The sequence below is a fragment of the Nothoprocta perdicaria genome, unplaced genomic scaffold, assembly GCF_003342845.1.
Source record: "Nothoprocta perdicaria isolate Ctin4 unplaced genomic scaffold, notPer1 scaffold_282, whole genome shotgun sequence".
Taxonomy (NCBI): Eukaryota; Metazoa; Chordata; class Aves; order Tinamiformes; family Tinamidae; genus Nothoprocta; species Nothoprocta perdicaria.
In genome coordinates this window covers 309,249-325,828 of record NW_020455513.1, presented here as the reverse complement: position 1 = coordinate 325,828, position 16,580 = coordinate 309,249, and the positions used below count along the sequence as shown (strand labels likewise).

Here is a 16,580-nt window from a genome sequence, read left to right as displayed (position 1 = left end):
TTTCTTCTCTCTACGACACAGAGACAAAAAGTCATGGCCCCAAAGAGTTTGCACAATAAACTGACAAAACACACTCCACTACGGTCTAAAAATAAACAGTGAAATAAACAGGGCAGGAASTGTCGGTTGATATTTCTTATAAGCAAACAGCAAGATTACATTAACTGGCCCACTGGGAATAAAACAGATTTACAATAGATTTAATTAAATGCACTTTAATGAAGTCCAAATACAACAATAACAAACAGGCTCAACATATGAAATGGTGTCAAATCTCTAGTAAACCATTCTGAACTGTAATAAGCACTTTATGGTTATCTTCAATTTTGGCATTCTGCACTCCACATTTTTTTTTTTTGCTCATGGGTTGTTTTGGATTTTCCTCTTCAACTTGTTTACTCAGTTCTGTTAAGCAGAAGTTTCAGAAGTTACTTTTAAATCAGTTTTGGAAAGGAAGTCTCTATTTTACTTTAATTAATTTTTAATTGAGCTTCATAGGCTCCACAATGACATGCCAAAAAAAAAAAATCACTGACTAGAGGTCAGTGGAAGTGCAGTGATGTAATTTAATATAAATGAGAAAAAAAAAAGTGTCCCATATGTTTCTTCAYAAGGTGCCTTGTAGGCATCTACCAAATCATTTGGCACAGCTATTTACTCTAGGATAAAGGGACTATAAAATGGGCCTGAACTAGTTATAAATGGTAGAAGACCATACCACATGCAGGGTACTGTCCTAGAAATGCTGATTGATGTGTGTTTTTAGAAGAGAGGCTTGAATATTCCTCTTCGATAACATTAGCTTTCAGAACTCAATGTATTCTGATTCTTCGAGGTTATTAATGTCAGCGACAGGGCATATGAGTACAAGAAGGAAAAGACATGATGCTTGTCTGTCACACACATGAAATGAACTTCATTTCAAACTGATTTCAGATCAGAATCTATCCCAAAGTTTATCAGTGATTCCTTTTGGAACAACAGCAAAGGATGCTTTCCTACAGAGGAAAAATGGAGGAAGGAAAAGATGAGCAGGTGCACRTATGTGCATACCTGTGTAAATATACACCATGCATACCACGTAAACAGGTAAATCAGAGCAAAGGATGACTAAAAAATCAGAAATAACTAACACTTATACATTAAAGTAAAAATTTAGGAGACTATTTAATACTTCTCCAAAACTGACKACTAAGTTCTTTTGCTTGTTGCAGCAACAGTTACAGAGGCCATGGAAAATGGGGGAAGTGTGACCTTCACATAGGATTACACCTGTGGAATATTCCTTTTGCATAGTGGCCCTTGCAAAAGGTGGGTTTCAAGCACACACAGGCCAGTCCTATCTGAAAAGACAGGAGAATATGAAAGATCAAAAAAAAGTTTAGTGTCAAAGTTGRATTTTTCAACAGCAGCACACAATGGGATATCCCCTATGAGCAAACAGGGCAACAAGATGACATCTAGCATCTTCTGGAACTGCTCTGCATGACGAGTTAAAGCAGCAAGGGAGATACTGACTCAGATGCCTGTTGAAAGYATAAGTTTCAATGATGCTGAAGTTAACAGCTTGAGAGGTCAACTTAGAACTTCCCTAGCCCTATTCTTTCCCAGGGGCACGCTTTCAGGTGAACTCTGCAAAACAAAGCCCTTGTTTTCAATTTTTTTCCTTTACAGAAAGCACTGTAGCAGCTTGTTATAAACGGTAAAGTGAATGAACTCTGAGAAGTTGATAAAAATTATCCAGCTCAAGCTGCATTTTGAGACAAAAAGGAGTCAACCTCAGCTTCATGAAATTGAATCTGCAAGGTATTTTTGGGGCAATCGTTTTTTTCCTTTATCCCTAAAGGCTAATTTCTCTCATGTTTCACTTCAATATTGACTCTTACAGCAATGGGAAGATAGCATTTCCTTCAAATGTGTTGCTTCATGTTTTGATGCTGGAAGTACTTCAAGTACTCTTAGGAGAATGGACTGTTACATATGCAAAAATATTATATAGTTACTGATCCAGCTCTTTTTCAGCTGAGTTTATATCACACAGTTTCTAGTAGTATTACATCTCAGTGCAATGTTTCAAAGTATCTTGAAAACAAAATCTGGAAGCTGTTAAGTACAAACCATTTTCTGATAGCAGAGTTATGCATTCCGACAGGTCTCTTGTCCTCCTGTAGTACCATCCAAGGATTCTCCAAGAAATTACAAAGAGGCATTTCCACTAACCACATTTAAGTCAGGCAAGAGGATACTGGCATCAACAGCATAAAGGCATTAGGCATAATCTTTCCCTCTCAAGTGATCCTAGAAGGCCTATTAGGTAAAGGAGGAGTCTGAACAGGTGTTCTCACACATGCACAAACGGACACCTATATAACAAGGCTGCAACAAGCCTCCAGTGTCATGCTTGGGACCATCTCCACTAAGTACATAGGAGGCCAGGGACAAGGCGCTACATTATTCATGCTCATTATTTCACAAAATGCCTGGAGGCCTCAGGACTAATGGTCCCTTCACACAATGTCAGCTGTCCCTGCTTCAAAGCCAAAGCATTGAGGGGGCAGAAGAGTCACAATATGTGATTTAAGTCATTCAGYAGCAAATTGAAGCACACTGAGTTTCAATGATCTCATAACCTGTATAACCTTCACATACACAGGCCCTCTCTCAAATCCCTTTCCAGAAAGCCTGATCTTGTCCTAGCTGTCATCAGGCCAGGTGTCTACATCTCCCCTACTTCTGTTTAAATAGGGGCAGGGGGGAGGGGGGGAAGAAGAAAAAAAGACATTGATGAGCTGGTCTCTGTCAGTATTTAAAGGCATCTTTACACAAGCTCTGAAGTAAAGAACAAAACTTGGGAGATAATCAGCACCACAACTGCTGAGTCCTGGCTGCAAATGACACTTCTAGACATTTAGGATTATAGAAATAAAGTCCCTTGTGCTGACTGAATAGGTAGGAGAATAACGAAACTCGTAATATAAGAGGTAGCCTTTTCTCTCCAGAGCACTCACACAAACCAACTTGACTGCATCACTAATGCCCTAAAAAATTATTAAAATTAAAAGATAAGTTTAGGGACACCATTTTCCTAATTCGTCAGGAAGGCCTGGTAGTCAGGACCCCTGAGTTATGTTCTCTTATGTCAGCTGCACAGTAGCTAATTATATTTTTTGCTGATTTGGAAATATTACCATAGGTTTGGTTTACAAGACTTCAAAACAAACAAAACAAAGAAAATGAATAAAAAACACAACACCCTCCCAGACTTGCAAACTAGGCCCCGATTCACCTTGCCTAACATTGCACAGATCTTCCCAGAGCCTTTCAGAGAAGCTGGGCTAAAGCACACGCAGCTTTACGAGCACATTTGCCTCCTGCATCTGTGATCGCTGCCGTGATGTGGCTCTACGGTACAACAGAAGGTTTCATCACATTCACCTTTTATTTCCTGCACACTGGCAGTGAAACCCTCAAAGTCTTCAGCTATCAGAGAATGTGATCACTTGAGTACTGATGACATCTGCCTATCAGGCATTTTCTTTTGCTGTATTCTGTATAGCTTCTTTTCACAGTGCATGAGTTAATTTCCATCTTCTGCACTGCAGGAACCGACAAACATATACAGGAATGAAACACCTAGGGCTTAACGGTCATGGTTTGTGTGTAAATTCTGCAACACTATGTTTAAGTCCCACCGCACAACGAAATTCCTTATTTCCTAGTGCTCCTCCAAACTGCCTGCCCTGCTGCCCACAACTGTACCTCCTGCTCTGGCCAAGACCATGAGGGAGGCCAGAAAGGGAAGCAGGAAAAGACACATCAACAGTGATTCTTTTTATCAAAATAGAAGATTTGCTAGGAACTTGTCTTTTCTTTAATTCACAAGGAAATACATTGAGGAGGGCTCAAACTGTATTTATCTACGCATCTCTTGGCTAAATTCTTCTTTTATGGAGAAGACAAGATTACATACTTTAAAACAGAGGTTTCTTGCAAGATTTGGCAAAGCTCAACTTCTGTTAATATCCTTGATCTTTTTAAGAACTGATAATGCAGCAAAAGGTATAAAGCAATTGCAGAAATCAGTCACAGCAGTTTAATTACCCAAAAGCAAACCCAGCTGCACTCAACTTAGGCCAATGGAGCCACAGTGAAGTCAGAGGAGCAGAAATAATTTCATCAAATACTCTAAACTGTTTCYTTTCCTATTTTTCCTCTTTAGCCAGAAGTCTCACATATGTTTAGTCAGATAATTAATAGACACAAATATGCCAACATTCTCTAATTCAAAAAGAAACAAGCAAATAGCAATAACATAATCTGTGACAGACAAATGTGTTTGATTCAAAGCATTGCCACAACAGAAACACTTCCCTTGCAACCCCATCTACACAACTGATAACTGCACTGGTGGCAGCTCAGTCACTGGACATTCACATCTCACAGTCAGACAATGAGACTTTTTTGTCCTGTAAAACTAAGGTCCTCAGGTGCCATCAGAATGAGGGATGGGCACTGGTGTGCTCCCTCAGAAGGCAGTTACAGAGGTTCCCGCTGGAATTTCCTATCGACTTACTGCCCAAGAAGCCCAGATCCAGGAACAGGAGAGCTCAACGCCCTCCTTTCCCCTCTAACTTCTGGAGCTGAGTTCCTAGTTCAGCTAGAGAGGTTAGGTGGCTCTGAAAGGTGAAGCAATAGTTTCATTCCTCCTCAGAGCAGAGTGAATTTTAAGAAATGGTTTCATTGCCTGGAAGTGGCCTTTTCTCACTTCTGGAGATGTGCTACCCTTCCTTTCCCTCCAGAAGATACACACAAGCAGACCCAAAGCTCAAAGGCTGCTGTAAGAGCAGCCTCCTGCTCTCGCTTGTCAAGAGACACCAGCCGCTCCGAGGGGCTCTGCAGTTACGGGTGAAACCAACCTGCCCTTCCAGCAGCCCGAGGGGAAGATGAGCCCCGCTGTGTGCAACGTCAGGCTCCCTCCCACCACCACAGCCGCTCTCACGCTGCGGCGGATCAAACATTACAGGCTCGACCCTCGTCTCATTTGTGTGTGKGGGGCACTGTTCTAAGCACGCCAGTTCTAAGCAAGGCAGTTCCCCTCATGCGAGAGAGGAGAGAGCCTGATCCCAAAAGAAGCTCGGCTGGTAACACCCATCTCGCAAGTGGAATACAGGGAAACAACCAGCCACTTCAACTCGAATCCACTGGATTAAGGAGAGAGCTGTCCCAATGGAGGATTTGATATCACATTTCAGAATCCACTTCAGAAACATTTTCAGAAAAAATAACAATTTTTACATGATACTCTACAGAGCCATATTTCAAAGTTACATCAGCCTGTATTTATTCCTTACTTCCCAAAAACTTAGCATGCATTCATGAAAAAGGCTTTGTCAGTGTATTTTTTAGTAATAATTTTATTCCTCATTTTAGAGCCTTGCTCTTCTTTCAGGCAAAGTCACAAGCTAGAATGGAATCTCAGTAAAAGAAAGTAACATATATTTATTATGATCTTCCTAAATCTAATCTTATTTCTGAGGTTCATTTACGTACAATAATGCTACAAATTATTTCTGTCAAGCAATGAGAAAAACTGAAGTATCTCAGCCAAAAATATATAGAGTTATATTGATCTGTGTTTTCCTTAATTCCTCTTGGGAATTCAAAGGGAGGAAAAAGCAAAACAAAACAAGAACAAGCAAACAAACACCCTGTGATTTTGCTTTCTTATTCTTTTCCCATCTCTTTTCTCCTCAGTTAGGAGGAGTTACCTTTGATTTTGCGCAAACACATCTACTTTCTCTCATCTTCTAACAGAATCCTAAGCTCCAGGCTTCTGGATGTCCAGACGAAGGAATGAATTTTTATGAAGCTTTAAAGATGGACATGCTGCTCATATAGATGATACAAGCCAAAAAAGTTTTTACCAGCCATGGTTCTTCACAAACTTGAATAAGAAATTGGAAAAAAAATCTACCCACAAACAAACAAACAAAAAAATGGTCTGAAACATACAATAGATTTGTTGAGCTCTGGCAATGTTAATGAAAACCCTGCTGGAAGAGTCCTCTGCATTAATCTGTTTACCACAGGCCTCCATCCAAAACACAGCACCAGTCATCTGGTGTTTATCCTTCACCAGGCTCCAGCATTAATCGAGGCCCTTTCTCCAGCTGCTGCTCAGAGGCCACTTTCAGAACAGAGGGACCAGGAGCCCAAGTGTTGACCAAGAACCTGAGCCCCCTGTCCCAGCCAGGCACTCCTGTACTGCGACACTCCAGTGGCACCTTCAGGAATTCTAGGCCTTACCTCTATATCACATTACTAAAGGAAGTTTTCTCTCCACAGAATATAAGTTACCACTTGCCTTCTGCCATGCTGGAATTCATCTCCCCTTTTTTCTTTACCCTTTCTAATATCTGAAAGAGCATTTCTTATTGCCATATAAACACCTAATCCTTTTATGAATTTTTCCTAAGCTCTTGGCCTCAACAACATTTTCTATGGTAATGAGTTCTACAGAGCTGCACATTGCATGAAAAGTATATTCCCTGCTCTCAATTTCATATTGGCTGTCTTCATTTCTGAATCCATATGTTCTTGAACTATGAAATAAAGCATAAATAGAAGCTGATTTGTTTTCTCCCTGATTCTCTGCCACCTTACAGATAATGGAGAAAACAAAGGGATAATTTCCTGTTCATGCATCAGCTTGTCCTCTCATCTCTCCATCCCATCTCCATGTAATTTTTTCCCCACAGTTAAACCATATCTCCCTTCTCTCCAGTTATGCTTTTMTTCAGCGATGCAAGCATTCAGCATAGCTACTATTTCAGAAAAGAAGTGCATCTCAACATGTGGACAAAACCGTTAAGCTACAGAGCAGAGGAGGAAACTGAGACTCTAAATCCTCACTAATTGTGATCTTTGGGCTTTTGCTAATTTACAGGATTAACTCACTCCACTAACAGTCCACAGATTTCTTCTTCACGTCACAGCTGAGTCATGGGGTTTTCATACTCACAGGATAAGCCTACTTAGCTCTTTTCAATTTTTTCAAACCATGGGATACCCTTTGCCTCTCATTTCCCTTGGTCATCTTGGTACCATGACAAGGAAAAGCAATGATTATTAATTAAGCCATGCATAAAAATGCCATCAGAGATCAAATCACACCAGAATAATGTATTCCCTGCCCTCCATCCCCCCACACAGAACGAACTCTCCTACAATTAGCTCAGACTTCCATTTCCCCTGTTGATGATATCCGAGGGTCAGGATAAAACTACACCGTCACTTGAGGGGCTGGAAGGAAGAATATATGAACAGCCAGCTTTTAAAATAAATGAATTGAATGATGAAATGAGTAGCACAGAAATGTCAGCTGATGATGTACAGTGACTTTGGTAGGGTCGTATCTAATTATTAGGTGTGTGGTCTAGAAAGGCTTTTAGTCCGAGGACGGTTATTTCAGAGATAACAACGAATGCCTGAGGGATGTGGGCATGAGAGATAATTAGGGGTAGATATTAATCTCAGTGTCAAATTAATCTATTTGATGAACTGTTCCTTGGTCCAGTCAGACAAAATTGGGAAATAAAACTCCCACATTTTCAGCCTATGTTCTCAATACAGAGTTACTCTATTGTTAAAATCAGAATAAGAAAATAACCAGTGCAGGAATTTGCATGCACTTTCAGCAACATCATTTATGAGCTGGCAGTAATAGAAACCAGAAACATTTTCTACTTTGCTCGGGGACCCATCACACTCCAATTTAGATGTCAGGTGTTCACAGACTGCACTGCTATTAAACCAGGAGCCATACAAAAAAATTGTGGACCAAAGTCTAACCTATCTTGCTTGTATTGAGCATCTTACACCAACTCCCATGTGATCACATAAGAACAGGGCACTATAAGAGACAGCAGGCAAATACTCTTTTCCTTTGCTGCCGAGATGCTTTAGCAAAATAGGTCYGGCTCTAGGAAGCATGCAGCATTTATGGAAGACACCTGTTAGGCTGCAGATGGAGCAAGTAACAGGATTTCTGTACCTMGAGTTTTATGCTTTAGAAGCTACTTAAATTATGCTGGCACTGTTGTAGCAATCACTAACATTTTTGCTTATCCTCCAGAACATTTTAAGAGGCAACAGCAGTAAATGGAATAGAAATAAATTAGACAGCAGAACCTTGGGGAAAAAATTGGAATCAAAATCCTGGATGTGAATATTCCTCACCCAGGCTTTGGCTCTGTATCCAAACTCTCCATCTTGTGCCCAACTCTAATCATGATCAGATTCCTTTTAAAAGGCTATACCTGAAAGAACCGATTTGGTATGAGACAGCTGCGATCTAAGTAARCTCCAAACAAGCCATTCATCACTGCAAGGCTCCAGAACAAGCTGGTACTTTCTCGGGGARCAATATTCTTCCAAACACATATTATACACAAAGAGGAAACAGAAAGCACATACTGTAGGCTTTCATCAACTGCAAACAAACAAAGTCTTTGAAAACTCTCCAAATAAACTTGGGATCATTATGCCTGGGGCCGAGGGCTCTCAGTAGCTTAAGATCTCCTTTTCCAAACTTTTCATCACAGGGGGTCTTTTCAAGCACCACAGAGAAAGGAATACCTTTTCCCTGACTAGCCCTGCAAACACAACACCCTCACTCAAATCCTTACAGCACCAAATGCAAACTTCACAGCSTCAGGACACGTGAGGACAGTGCTCACCCTGTCCATCTCTACAGTCACCTGCTYACCATGTTGGCCATTACTCATCCTTCCCTTTCGTGGCCCATTTTGTACCTGGAACTGCTGGTCTTCTCCCCTTGTTTGCTCTCACCTTCCTGTCACTCAGCTGTACCAAACTGAACTAACATGSTGTATTAACTTTGTTTTCTTTAACAATCTACGTAAAAATCTAGAGACATGAAAAGATTCTTCTGCATAACCAAGAGGGGAACCAGAGATCTGTCCATGGACCAAGAAAGTGACCTCTGTTGAAGTTCTGCAGTTCACACCACAATGCAGAAAGCAACATCCTTTTCTTTTAGAGGTGTAGCGACATTCTTATTCCAGAATAAGTGTTTTGGGTGACYGGATTAAGCTGGCTGCACTCTTTTCAACTCATTTTTTATTTGAAAGTAGACCCTAAATCAGTCTGAACTAATAATGACTCAAATATATCTCGTTGCTTAATATGGTGTTTTCGTTTCAACTATTTGGGTAGCTTTGATTAACAAAATAATAAAAAATATAGGCACTCAATTTAATACCACAGTCTTTATAAAAATGAGGAAGAGAATTTTTTTTTAATCAAGATATTTGAACTTTTCACTCCTATAYTAGTACCCCAGGTCTAAAGGTTTCTTGCTCTTTAAAAGTATTATGTGACAATTGGTAAGCAACAGAAATGTACTTAACCCAGCGGTATGCTGTAAGGCACATTAGCAGCTGTACAAATAATTAGAGCCCTTCTCAGGTAAAACCTCTCCACTTTCACTCCGTTTTCTCCCAAGTAGCAAAGGAGTGAAATCCCCATGAGTAGGGAAAAGACCACCAAAAGCCTTTCCAAATGTTAAAATAAAGTTATATCCCTGGAGAATATGAGTGCTACCTGCTGGTGTGTATGATTTTCAAATTTCTATCAAATTCTGCTGGATTTTTCTCCCGATGTTTTCCTGCATGCATTCATCAGAAATATGCCACTTTTCTGACCGTCAACTACTGCAGCATTTGAATGCTGGTAAGAGGGTTTTAATGGGGCACAATTTTTCCCAAGAGAAAATAAAAAGCTTAGTCAACCCTATTCGCTTTCTCTGCCTGACTCCTCATTCTGTAAAAGAGCCACTTACCAGAAATCTTGAGATACTGACATTCAATTAGGATTTTTGATTCGGACCCTTATAGAAAACAAGGTCAACTGTTCATTTGTGAGCCAGGCCATGGGGTCCAGAAATCATAGCTTTTTTGGAYCCAGATTTGCTTCTGATTAATGGAGGCCAATCACATAATCACAGAAAACGAGGTCGCGGTGACAACATCTAGTCCATTCCTCACCTCATTCCTCACAGAACCAACTGTGCTTAAACAATTCTTAGCAGCTATTTCTTTACTCTGCTTATAGGAGACTTCATTAATTAATTCCCACATCTCCAGGTAATTTAGATTGCTGTGCACTGTCTGCATCAACAGAGAGGTATTGACATACATCTCCAGTCAGAAACATTATTACTTTTTCTAACTTTTAGGCTGTAAACATACACTAAGCTACTAAATCTGATAGCATACAAATTTACAGCCGCTTCAGTTACTCCTGGTAGCAATTACTTACTCTTTCTGCAAAAAAAAAAAAAAAGAAAAAAAATCTTGGACTAATTGGGATCTCATTTCAGATTCAGCCTACAGTACAGCACTAGAACATCAGAACAGTCACTTTGTATCTATCTTTTCATCAGAATTGAAACAGAGGCAGCAATGCATTCCCCATAAAAAGGCTCTGGATTTAGGTAGTCTGAAGGAGAAGAGTCTAAGAAGGGGTAACATCTTAGAAATAAAGGATATTTCTGGTGCCTAAGATGTCTGCAAGTCAGTTCTGAGCCATGGAATGGCACTTCCAAACTAGTCTTGTCTCTTTCTGGTTACATTTCAGAAAGAAAATAAGGTCACTTTTTAACTATTTCTGTCATGTTATCTAGACTAACAAAGTTAATTTACGATGAGAGGGGTCTACAAGAGGCACCATTAAGTCTAGAGCCATGAGACTTACTTCTCCCTGGACATCARTTTGAAAAATTATGATATAGAAGGGCATTGTATCTCTGTGTGAAATGTAATGCTTTTAATTCCAAGAAATTCTCTTCTACTATGGCTAATTAGTGAGACTTTTCTAATTACTGTTCTTAAGGGAAAGCAAGAAAATTTAATTTATATATAGACATTCTCTAGTTAACAGCCAGCACTTTTTTTTTTTTTATTCACCTTCAAGTCAAGAAAAATAGGGTTCCAATTAGAAGATATATCAGTTATCCTGGCTTAGCGCTCTTCGTTGGCAGGGTTTTGTTACTGTAACACTAAGTACATAGTGAAAGGAATATTTATACGGGCAAGAGAGATCTAAAGCATTCCGAGAATATGTAGTAAATAAGACTTGTGTTCTATATACAAAAGCAGAAAAAGGAATCCTTGCATTTCCCTACTATTTCAAAACAAAGAAGTGACTTCACAAAGTCATTCTTACCCGATTAGCTCTCAGTCTGACAGAGATGCTGTATAACCAAATGCTAAAATCCTTCTGAAGTGTCARAAGACAAAAGCTACTGTTACTATTTCTTGACTGGATGATTAAAGGTGACCTTTGATTACAGTGAAAAATTCAACATTTGAAAATTAATGTTGAAGTATATATTAAGCTAATTACCAACAACCAGCTCACCACAGATCAGGGTTAGAACAGCAAGGGTCTGCTGTTCTAACTCTACTAGCTGGCTCCAACTACCATCTTTTTAATTTCAGGGTTATCAAAAGGGGAAGAAAAGGGTAGGTAACAGTCCCTAAGCTCTCTGAAGCCAAACTACAAGAACAGGAAAGAAAATTTTGAATATTATATTTTTCTTAGTGAATATTTTTAAGATTAAATGAGCCATTGAAGAACAGTCAAAAGGTGAAGTAAAACACAAAGCAAACTGAAGTCATTTTCCTAATACACATTTTTTTTTTTAAATGTGCAATGCACATTCAGATAACTTAGATCAGATATTCTTTTCTTACATCAAAACAAGATCACATACTGACCTTCCCAAATAGGATTCAGGTTCACTAGGGCATAGATCTCACAAGACCATAAAGTCACATATTTTCCAGGTAAAATAACTGTAATTCATTTTTCATTTTACCCAATATTCTTTGGTGCATGACAATTTCTTAATGTTTATGAAATTCCTTGCCTTTTTTCCCCCCTGACTGTAAGTTTAGTTGCTCTCAAACCAATAAATGCTTAAGATTAATTTAGGAACCTATCTTGCAAACTGTTCATAACTTGGCAGAAAGACCGACTTTCAAAAATATTTATGTGCCTTAGGAAGCCAAGAGGAGTGCAAGGCGATCTTGGAAAAGAACAGACTTGTTTTTCACTCTTTGTGCCTTTGGGCATTCTGAAAGTCCCACCACTGGCACGTAAGGGCCTGGGGAAACATTTTCACCTCCTGTCATAAAAACCCCTTCTCTGAGAGCTGCTGCGAAAAGATTCTGTTATGGATATGGATGCAAAAGGAATTACCAAAAGAGAACAAGGATAAGATGTGATAAAGAGCTATACGAAAGTCTCCCCCAAACTGCTGGTCTCTGGAGACTAACAGTTCAGTTGCATCCATGAGAACTGATAACATCAGAACAGCGGGAGGCAGGTGAACTGGCAGAAGGCCACCAGCACAAACAAGCAGTCATGAGAAGGTAAGGAACTTGGACCACATCCAAGAAGGTGGCGGCTGCTCTAAGCAGACAGACTACACATGCACTTAAGGAAACAAAGGGCCCTGCAGGTACTTCCTTAATACCTAACCTTAGGTACTGAGGCCACTAAYGCCCAACCTTCCACTCTGGCACAAAAAGCTGCAATTGCCTCCCAAGGTGKCCTCCAAACAGGTATCTGGAGCAAGACTGTGCACGTCCATGCACGCCAACTGCGAGAGGAAGAATGTACCGTGGGACCAGTCATCTGAGTATAACACCATCACCTCAGTTCTRGTATCAGAAACAGGTGAATTAATAAAAGGTGTTCCAGTAAGTGCTCTGGTTGTGCTCTGTCTCCTCACCTAGTCCATTCCTGAATGGGGGAAGCAGCCCTTGTCCTGGTGCTCACTGTACGAATGGCTCTATCTCTCAGAACATAACCAACAGCAGCAGTTGGTAATAACTTGTCCTTCAAGCTTCTATGGCATTAATGCATGGCTTTTTAATGTAAAACTACTTACTTGGTAGGGATATAGAGTGACACCATTCGTTCTTGACAAAGACCAGGTGCCGTCAAGATACTGATGAGCCTGGATAGCCACAGAGTTGAGAACATTACCATTGCTGGGGCTGGTGGCCATCTGAAAGCTGACCTTGGCTTGGTGTCCAGGAGAGCCATTTTTCTTCTCCACCCCATTGACAATTCCCAGGCTGTTGGGTTTGCCGCCGTGCTTGTTGGCTACAAAGCCTGTGTAGTTGGAGGTGGCATACGGAGCAGGCACGTATGCCCAGTCCCTGGGCTGCAGGCTGCCCATGTGCCGGGAGCCCACTAGAGCAGGGATGGTGGAGAGGGGCGGCGGGGAACCTGGCGACGCATCGTAATGGTCAGAGTTGGCAGMGTGCTCCAGCGTCAGCACCATCTGAATGGCCTCTTGCTTCAGCTGGTTCAGGTGGGTGGCACAAACGTCACATCTGTTGTCCTTCTCGTTCCAGGCTTTCCGAATGGTATTGGGAACTTGGAGTTTGTCGTGAATCACTGACGAGAAGCCTGAGTCCTAAAATCAAACAGAGGAGGGAGAGGGACAGAAAAGAAATATTTAACCACGGTCACTGCAGTAAAACATAACTACAGCTGATTGTGCATTTCAAAAACCAATTTATAAGATAAGCTTGGAAAGCAAACAAAGCCCATTAGATATAGTCAATATATGCCAGCAACGGAGTTAAACGAAAATGAGAAACTAGATTGTGTTGGGAAGAAAAACTTCTTACTTTTACTGATAAATGGCAAATATTATAATTCCATTGCAAGCTTCAATGCATGGCGGAGAGAATGAATTAACCTGCTTCACCTGAGTGCACCTAATTTCTGGCTTGAATGAAAATACTTAGTTACACAGTAAGATCAAGAGCAACTCCTCTAAGAATCAGTGTGCTCGTACCAAGGTTCACAATCTATCTGCTCATCGGTATCAGCCTTTGGTACCAAGTAAACCCAGGACACACTCTGCAACAAAAATGCAAAATTTCCATGGTTGCTTATAGTGTGTGTTGGGGCGAGGAGGGACAACAACACAGGGCAAGAACATCACCCTCTCCAAATCCCTTCCAGAATTCAAAACAGGTAGATATTTGATAGCATTTTCAAAAGCTTCTCAACCAGAAAACAAACATTTCTGTTAATTGAATATTCTATCTCTCTTTATTTATTAATAGCATAAAATACACTCACAGCTTTATTTGGGAAATACAGCAAGCATAGGATGAGCAATTTGCAGTGAACTACTTTTGAGAGGGACCATGATCACACAATGTGTGGGGGTGAGGAGGTAAAACCTCCTGCCTCATGCAGAACTACCCTACCCTATCCCGGGCAGATCTCTCAATGCCAATCGTGCTCTCCACAAAGAGTTCCCAGTTCAACTGCAGCCACTGAGTGCTGGCCCCATTTACACAGGGGCCTGGCAGCAGAGCCTAGCAGCAGCCTTAGCAGAGACCAACTAAGCCTTTATTTTCATTTTTTTTTTTCTCTGAGGCTTTACCAGGTTCAGAAACAAAGTGAAATCACACTGGAAGAGTGATATTGATACATACATATAAATAATATATATATATACACATACATATCTCACACAAATGGAGACCACTTTTATTAAGTAAACTTTTATTAAGTAAACCACTTTTATTAAGAAACTCATGCCATCTGAGATGGACAAATATCATGTCCTGATAGCATGGCTGTGCTGGGAAAGAATAGGTGGAAAATATAAAATAAGGAGGGAGAGAATTCACTGCTAGAGGGTCATATTCATTATGATCTGTCTCTATTATATACTCAAGCATTTTTATTTTCACTGTTTAACTACCGTGAACAGCTCCTCAGCATGCAGTGATTAATTGATTCATAAATCATGGTGCCTCTTTATGCGCGGCAGCAGAAGAGCAGTTGCAGCCCCTGAAGCCCAGGAGAGCYGTATAAGCTGATGGGAAACAACAGGAGGCTGAGATCCGATCCAGCCTCAAGCTGGTCATTCCTATTGCCGGCACCCAGGGGGCTGGAGCGGCACAGCSTGTTGGGAAGGCTGGGGCTGGATTCCGCATCCGCCCTCCCCCGTAACCTGGGGGAAAGAGCCAGGTGGGAATCAGGGGTGAATTAACAAGAGGTGGAGATGTCAAATCTTATTTGCCATTCCAGGCCATAACTAGGTCAGCAGATCACATCAAATACAGGCACCCCTTCCATGATGCCAGTGATGCGGGGAGAGGCCTCTCTACCTATCCCATAATGTGCTACACAAAAGCCCTCTCCACAGCCAGTGAGGTACGAGTGATTTCCAAGCTGCTCCACGTCAGGCCAGGAAAAGCCCTTGCCAGCTCTTCCTTCAGCGAGCCAATGCCCCCGAGCTGCGGCCGCTCTTYGACAGCTAACTGCCTTGGGCGGCTCGGCTTGAACCCAGGTAACTCTGCACAACATGCAGATCCAGCAGCAGTTCACCATGGAAATGCCTGGATACCATGATAAACATTCCAAGGAAATAAAGCYTTCCTAAAGTAAGCAAATGTCAGCATGATATAAATATCCAAGTAGCACACAAGCTTTAAGGAGTGCGGGACAGCAGTGAATTCAGCTTCATCTCAGTGTTAAAACAAACATCAGGTCATTCTCCGATACAACAATAAACACAGGGAGAAGACTGTTCCTCCTCAGGGGTAGGAAAGAGGGAAAGAGACACAACCCAAATTGATTACTCCTACAAATGGCCCTACTAATCTATCAGACTCCACTGGACAGATAGCTCAACACTGGATCCAAGTCTGGAGCATGAAACAGAAAAGCCTACAGGACAGCAGATAAATCAGAGGAAACCTCAGGCCCCAGAAACCTCAGTCACATTTTGTTCTTAAAACAAATCTGTCTTTAGACTGGTAGAGCCCAGAAGGGAACGTGTTGCGGTCGCGCGGGCGAGCGGCGCGGCGGGCTCGCTGCCCGCCCGGCGGCACCGCGGCCGGCGCTGCACCGCCCGGCACCTCGCCTGCGCGGCGCGGAAACGCAGCCGCGGCACAGCTCGGGACTTCATCCACAGTCACCTGCGCACCTTCCCCTGGGAAACGCTTACTAGCTCAATAAACAGGATCTTGTCCCTTGGGTCCAGAGGAAACAGCGATGGGGAAACCTCAGCGGAGAAGCAGCTTGTGCTTGTTGCACTGAGGAGCAGCAGCTGGAAAGACTGGACTCACTACTGAAATTCGTGAGGTCTAAGAAACCCATGTTAAGTCTTACGAGAATAGATTTGCTTGTGAAATTTGAGGTGGGCATTGTAAATACCATGTCTGTTCTGGCACTTGCTTCCAGCCCTGACAGAATAAAGCACAGTAACACCAAAAACTGAAACACAACTTTGGAGGTTACAAAAGAGTTTGGTTTGAGTTCAGGGCAGAGGTTCACAGTGGTTTCTCTTGCTGCTGCAAGGGTTCACCCATCTTCAGTATAAACAGCGTTACTATAAACTCCTAGTCCTAAAATAAACAAGCGAAGGCGCACGAGGTCGGGGAGCTTCAGGAGATCACTCACTGCAGAGCCCGCAGCGCAGGCGACCAAGGCGGGCAGGGAAGCACGCTGAG

General features: G+C 41.6%; 1 protein-coding gene across 1 annotated transcript in view; it reads right to left on the bottom strand.

Annotated features, from left to right (window-relative positions):
- KIF26B (kinesin family member 26B) overlaps positions 1-16,580 on the bottom strand; it is a 275,000-nt gene that overhangs the window by 177,430 nt on the left and 80,990 nt on the right. The window contains exon 3 of the mRNA XM_026041343.1: positions 12,980-13,513. Within this exon, the coding sequence (XP_025897128.1) occupies positions 12,980-13,513 (534 nt within the window). The remainder of the gene's footprint in view (positions 1-12,979; positions 13,514-16,580) is intronic.